We start from the raw sequence: 7,215 nt of genomic DNA on the forward strand, positions 1-7,215 counted from the left end.
AACTGTAACTAGGCCACTCAGGAAATTCAATGTCCTCTTGATTTAAGCAACTTAGGCTGCAATAAAACTAATCACTGACTGATACACTATTATATATTAGCATTTAGTCTGAATTCATTCAATGCTTGATTGATAGCAGAGGGTATCAATCAAACTACCTCACCTCACACCTGATCAAGTTATAGAGTAGAATCACCTTATTGACCACTTGAAAGTGGAAGTCTGTAGCAGGGGTTTACGCTCCTTAGCGGAGAACACATGTAGCAGAAAGTGTCAATGATTGTGAAGAACTAGAGCCAGTGGCCTGCCATTTTGGTAGACTGGTTTCTTTTGCATGCATACATGCATTTTCAAAATATTACATAACTTTGTCATAGCCATCCATGATGGACTGGCTCCAAAAACAGCAGTAGAAAGCTCAGCGCAATGAGTCCCTGTAGGAACCTAGTGAGAAGGAATGCAGCTAGCTGATCCCTTTACCTCCTCCCTCTGCCAAAAACTCCTTTCCACCCCCACTCTACATTAGTGTGTCTCGACTGCAAGGCCTCGACTTGCTGGAGTTTTATGGCATGCCCAGTCACGCTCCATCACCTATGAGCAGAACTAGCTGCTGGCTTGTGTGAGACGCGGGCGTGTCGGCCAGTCACCTGCCAGCTGGGATCCCCCCTCTTCCACACAGACACACAGACACACGCTTGCAGTGCAGCACTTGCAGGTGCCGTTCTATTCTGTGCATCCATATAAGTGAATATTTAACTTCTGCAGTCAACTACAGTATGCTACTGACCTTTTAGCCGATAGGAATTTCTCTTATCATTCAAATAAAGTGGGATTAAACAGACCAGCCAAATATGAAGATAACCTGTGAATTCATTGCAGGCTGTAATCCATGTAAAAGGAATGAACACCCTCTGACACATTTCTAAAAGTCGCATCATGAGAATATGCAAATCTCCACCCATGGGCATCCTAGTTAATGTGGTCACACTCTGATCTTAAAAGCTACACAATAGCCTGCAGCTTATCTGATTTACCCACCCATGCAATTACCTAAAATGTAGGGTAAGTGCTTGGCAAGAGAGACATCAAAAGCAGCATACGAAAACTCCAAGACAGCCATTGAAATTCTAACTCCAAGCTATAAATATAAAAGTAGCACACAGAAACCTAAACAGTTGAAACCCTTAAATGACCCACCTATATTTAAACCTCCATAATAGTTGGTAAAACAAACACCACCTATTACTTGCCTCCCCCCACCCTTCCTCCAAGGCTGTCAGTGTGTAATTTTGCTGTAATTTTTAAAGGCATAAAAGGGTTCTTTCACTTGAAGAGGCCCCGGCCTGAGCCTCATCACTTCGGGCCTACAGAGGGGCTTCAACAGAGGGCTGTGCAGGGGGAAGCAGTGGCAGACCGGTGAGGGGTGCACGCAGCACACACACAGGCCCCCATTCACTCTCACACAGCACTGAGACGGCAGTCAGTTGCTAGAATCTGAACGTATTCACACTAAAGACAGACTGGTCCTCTCCTCCCTGTCGCTGTCCCCTAGAAATCCTCCAACCACAATCAAGCCATTGAGGGCCAGGGGCCAGGCTTGATACATACCCTCACAGCTGGGAGAATGTGGAGGGACATCTGGGTCTATTATAAGTCTGTCAAATCCCCATTGACAACACCCTCATCCTCAAGTGTACCAAGCGCATGACTAGCTGAGCTGATGTGCTGATTCAGTGTGAATGCCATTATGTCACATGATTTCCCATTCATCTGTGTGAAGCATTTCCAGTCACACTTCTTTATGTCCAATAGGTGTTTGGATTAGATTAAATGTTGACCCATTGGGGAGTAGTTAAAGATACAAACCAATACCACTCTCTCCTCAGAAGAATGAGTAATCATGGAACATTCAAAGCCTAATGGGATCCTTTCCAAATTGCTCACCATTTCTCCAATAGCCCATTGGTTGGTCCAGTTTTCTACCACCTAGTAACAATGATGTACTCCATCTCTTTGTGGTGGGGTTGTTAGTCTTGGTACAGTTTGACATTTTCCAGTTACATTTACTCTTGATCCCTGTGTGAAATGTGCTGAATATTTAACTTAACTAATAAATTTTTTATTTTTTTATTTTACCTTTATTTAACCAGGTAGGCAAGTTGAGAACAAGTTCTCATTTACAATTGCGACCTGGCCAAGATAAAGCAAAGCAGTTCGACAGATAAAACGACACAGAGTTACACATGGAGTAAAAACAAACATACAGTCAATAATGCAGTATAAACAAGTCTATATACAATGTGAGCAAATGAGGTGAGAAGGGAGGTAAAGGCAAAAAAGGCCTTGATGGCAAAGTAAATACAATATAGCAAGTAAAATACTGGAATGGTAGTTTTGCAATGTAAGAATGTGCAAAGTAGAAATAAAAAAATAATGGGGTGCAAAGGAGCAAAATAAATTAATTAATTAAAATTAAATACAGTTGGGAAAGAGGTAGTTGTTTGGGCTAAATTATAGGTGGGCTATGTACAGGTGCAGTAATCTGTGAGCTGCTCTGACAGTTGGTGCTTAAAGCTAGTGAGGGAGATAAGTGTTTGAAGTTTCAGAGATTTTTGTAGTTCGTTCCAGTCATTGGCAGCAGAGAACTGGAAGGAGAGGCGGCCAAAGAAAGAATTGGTTTTGGGGGTGACTAGAGAGATATACCTGCTGGAGCGTGTGCTACAGGTGGGAGATGCTATGGTGACCAGCGAGCTGAGATAAGGGGGGACTTTACCTAGCAGGGTCTTGTAGATGACATGGAGCCAGTGGGTTTGGCGACGAGTATGAAGCGAGGGCCAGCCAACGAGAGCGTACAGGTCGCAATGGTGGGTAGTATATGGGGCTTTGGTGATAAAACGGATTGCACTGTGATAGACTGCATCCAATTTGTTGAGTAGGGTATTGGAGGCTATTTTGTAAATGACATCGCCAAAGTCGAGGATTGGTAGGATGGTCAGTTTTACAAGGGTATGTTTGGCAGCATGAGTGAAGGATGCTTTGTTGCGAAATAGGAAGCCAATTCTAGATTTAACTTTGGATTGGAGATGTTTGATATGGGTCTGGAAGGAGAGTTTACAGTCTAACCAGACACCTAAGTATTTGTAGTTGTCCACGTATTCTAAGTCAGAGCCGTCCAGAGTAGTGATGTTGGACAGGCGGGTAGGTGCAGGTAGCGATCGGTTGAAGAGCATGCATTTAGTTTTACTTGTATTTAAGAGCAATTGGAGGCCACGGAAGGAGAGTTGTATGGCATTGAAGCTTGCCTGGAGGGTTGTTAACACAGTGTCCAAAGAAGGGCCGGAAGTATACAGAATGGTGTCGTCTGCGTAGAGGTGGATCAGGGACTCACCAGCAGCAAGAGCGACCTCATTGATGTATACAGAGAAGAGAGTCGGTCCAAGAATTGAACCCTGTGGCACCCCCATAGAGACTGCCAGAGGTCCGGACAGCAGACCCTCCGATTTGACACACTGAACTCTATCAGAGAAGTAGTTGGTGAACCAGGCGAGGCAATCATTTGAGAAACCAAGGCTGTCGAGTCTGCCGATGAGGATATGGTGATTGACAGAGTCGAAAGCCTTGGCCAGATCAATGAATACGGCTGCACAGTAATGTTTCTTATCGATGGCGGTTAAGATATCGTTTAGGACCTTGAGCGTGGCTGAGGTGCACCCATGACCAAATGAGGAATATATTCTTATCGGCAGACTCAATAGCCTTGGTTTTTCTAACGACTGCCTCGTCTGGTTCACCAACTACTTTGCAGACAGAGTTCAGTGTGTTAAATCGAGGGCATGTTGTCCGGACCTCTTGCAGTCTCTATGGGGGTACCACAGGGTTCAATTCTCAGGCCGACTCTTTTCTCTGTATATATCAATGATGTCGCTCTTGCTGCGGGCGATTCCCTGATCCACCTCTACGCAGACGACACCATTCTGTATACTTCTGGCCCTTCCTTGGACACTGTGCTAACTAACCTCCAAATGAGCGTCAATGTCATACAACACTCCTTCCGTGGCCTCCAACTGCTCTTGAACGCTAGTAAAACCAAATGCATGCTTTTCAGCCGTTCGCTGCCCGCACCCGCCTGCCCGACTAGCATCACCACCCTGGACAGTTCCGACCTAGAATATGTGGACAACTATAAATACCTAGGTGTCTGGCTAGACTGTAAACTCTCCTTCCAGACTCATATTAAACATCTCCAATCCAAAATCAACTATAGAATCGGCTTTCTATTTCGCAACAAAGCCTCCTTCACTCACGCCGCCAATCTTACCCTAGTAAAACTGACTATCCTACCGATCCTCGACTTCGGCGATGTCATCTACAAAATAGCTTCCAATACTCTACTCAGCAAACTGGATGCAGTCACAGTGCCATCCGTTTTGTTACCAAATCACCTTATACCACCCACCACTGCGACCTGTATGCTCTAGTCGGCTGGCCCTCGCTACATATTCGTCGCCAGACCCACTGGCTCCAGGTCATTTATAAGTCTATGCTAGGTAAAGCTCCGCCTTATCTCAGTTCACTGGTCATGATAACAACACGTTCCAGCAGGTATATCTCACTGATCATCCCCAAAGCCAACACCTCATTTGGCCGCCTTTCCTTCCAGTTCTCTGCTGCCAGTGACTGGAACTAAATGCAAAAATCACTGAAGTTGGAAACTTTTATTTCCCTCACCAACTTTAAACATCAACTATCTGAGCAGCTAACCGATCGCTGCAGCTGTACATTGTCCATCTGTAAATAGCCCACGCAACCTCATCCCCATATTGTTTTTATTTTATTTACTTTTCTGCTCTTTTGCACACCATTATCTCTACTTGCACATCATCATCTGCTCATTTATCACTCCAGTGTTAATCTGCTAAATTGTAATTATTCGCTCCTATGGCCTATTTATTGCCTACCTCCTCATGCCTTTTGCACACACTGTATATAGACTTCCTTTTTTCTACTGTGTCATTTACTTGTTTATTGTGTTATTGGCTTGTTTATTGTTTACTCCATGTGTAACTCTGTGTTGTCTCTGTCACACTGCTTTGCTTTATCTTGGCCAGGTAGCAGTTGCAAATGAGAACTTGTTCTCAACTAGCCTACCTGGTTAAATAAAGGTGAAATTTAAAAATGCAAAAATTAAAAAAATAATCTCAAATTCGATCAGAGTCATTTATTGAGGGCCATCATAAAAGTGTGATAGTTTTCACATACGTCACAACAGTCTTTACAAACGCACTGAAGCCGGATGCATGAGCAGGATCAACTCCAGCTAACACGCCCACTTTAGGTCCGGCACGATTGGGAAAGAGAATTTGCTGAATTACACAGCTGAGCAAATAAAACAGCAATAGTCTACATGCCGGCTGTTTATCCTTCGTAATCGTTGCTGACACGCATGTGACGAACCCAGCAACTTTCTCTGACGCGAATTGGATATTTGCAGTGTAGTCTCACAGCTTAATTCATCCATAAATCAGTTTATTACAGCGTAATTAACACATCTATCACAGTCGAGACAGAAGAACACTGCTGACACTGTAGACATTGAAGCATTAATTGCATAGGCTATGGGCATGCAAGCCGAATAATATATTTTAAAAAATATTGGGAATAACAGCGACACACGATTTATGCTGCATTACAGCTTGTCAATCATTATGTGCGTAAAGATTAGTGTTGATAATATGTAGAATAGAAAAAATAACATCTGCACCTACCACATTGTTGAGAAAATCCCCTTCATTCAAATCCTCAAGGTCCAACAGGTTGGCACTGGGGAAAAGTTTATCCGGGGCGAAATTGTCCAGAATGGTGTCCATAAGTGCAATTACTATAATTAAACTCTATGATAAAATATATTTTCACAAAAGCAATAGAAGGTAAATAGTGAAAAATGTTAAAAACCGATGACAACAGCTGTTTTAGGCTACTATGTTCTGAGCTGTCTCTTATACAACTATAATTTTTTTATGCATCCCGCGACTCAATAGGTTGTTGTGCTTATTAAGATATGATTTTAGATTTTATATGAGTTGTTATGATGCGAGGTGTCCTCTAGTTCAATCAAATCAGTGACATCCAGCTGCGCTCTGTCTCTAAGGAACAAATTACTTGATTAATATTCATGATGGTACCATCCCACTTTCTCTGCACTCATCACCGCCTCTTTTTTTTCTTCTTTTTTTAAAGAAGCAGTAGCCTGTGTATTATCTGACTCTTCTCATAGCATGTAGAGTGGCATGTAGAAAGTGCAAATCTCCAATTAAAAAAACTTCAGGTGTATCTCTGTGAAGGTCATCTCACAGCATTAGCAGTTATAACACATGTATGACAATAATGACCCCAACATGTAAAAAAAATCAGATACGTTGACTGAGAACACATTCTCATTTAGAGCAATGACCTGGGGAATAGTTACAGGGGGATGAATGAGCCAATTGGAAGCTGGGGATGATTAGGTGACCATGAAGGTATGAGGGCCAGATTGGGAATTTAGCCAGGACACCAGGGTTGACCACCTACTCTTACAATAAGTGCCATGGGATATTTAGTGACTACAGATAGTCAGGACACCTGTTTAACATCCCATCTGAAAAACAGCTCCCTACACAGGGAAATGTCCCCAATCACTGCCCTGGGAATTTTTATATATTTTTTTAGACCAGAGGAAAGAGTTCCTTCTACTGACCCCCCAACACCACTTCCAGCAGCATCTGGTCTCCCATCCAATCCAGAGACCAACAAGGACCAACCCTACTTAGCTTCAGAGGAAAGTCAGCATGGGATGGGCTGCTGGATAAAAAAAAAGGACAGATCGATATTTACAGAATGATTACCTGGAGGAATTTTTTTTTTGATTAGGCCTAGTCCCAAAAACTATTTTGCACGGACTGGCCAATAGTCTATGTTCTGTTCAGTTTGAGGAGAACGCGAAGATGAGGAAGACCGGAGGTCAACTTTGATAGATTACTACTACTATAATTAATTTATTAAAAACGATATGTTTCTCTCGAGATGTATTTATCAGAGTTATTGACCCCACAATAAGCCAGATTCGAGTAACTTACATTGTGGTGCTGAAAAAAAATCAATTGGAAATGGACAACTCATGGGGCTGAAAGTAGATACATTTGAGTAGGTATAATTCATTTAAACCATCCTCACTTA

The 7,215-nt window shown here is 42.8% G+C and overlaps 1 protein-coding gene across 1 annotated transcript in view; it reads right to left on the bottom strand.

Annotated features, from left to right (window-relative positions):
* Positions 1 to 6,139, bottom strand: part of LOC109872761 (cyclic AMP-responsive element-binding protein 3-like protein 1) — a 30,282-nt gene extending 24,143 nt beyond the window's left edge. Inside the window, exon 1 of the mRNA XM_020464079.2 lies at positions 5,766 to 6,139. Coding sequence (XP_020319668.1) covers positions 5,766 to 5,867 — 102 coding nt within the window. The 5' untranslated portion in view covers positions 5,868 to 6,139. The remainder of the gene's footprint in view (positions 1 to 5,765) is intronic.
* Positions 6,140 to 7,215: the final 1,076 nt, after the last annotated feature.

This window comes from Oncorhynchus kisutch, linkage group LG3, assembly GCF_002021735.2.
Source record: "Oncorhynchus kisutch isolate 150728-3 linkage group LG3, Okis_V2, whole genome shotgun sequence".
Classification (NCBI taxonomy): Eukaryota; Metazoa; Chordata; class Actinopteri; order Salmoniformes; family Salmonidae; genus Oncorhynchus; species Oncorhynchus kisutch.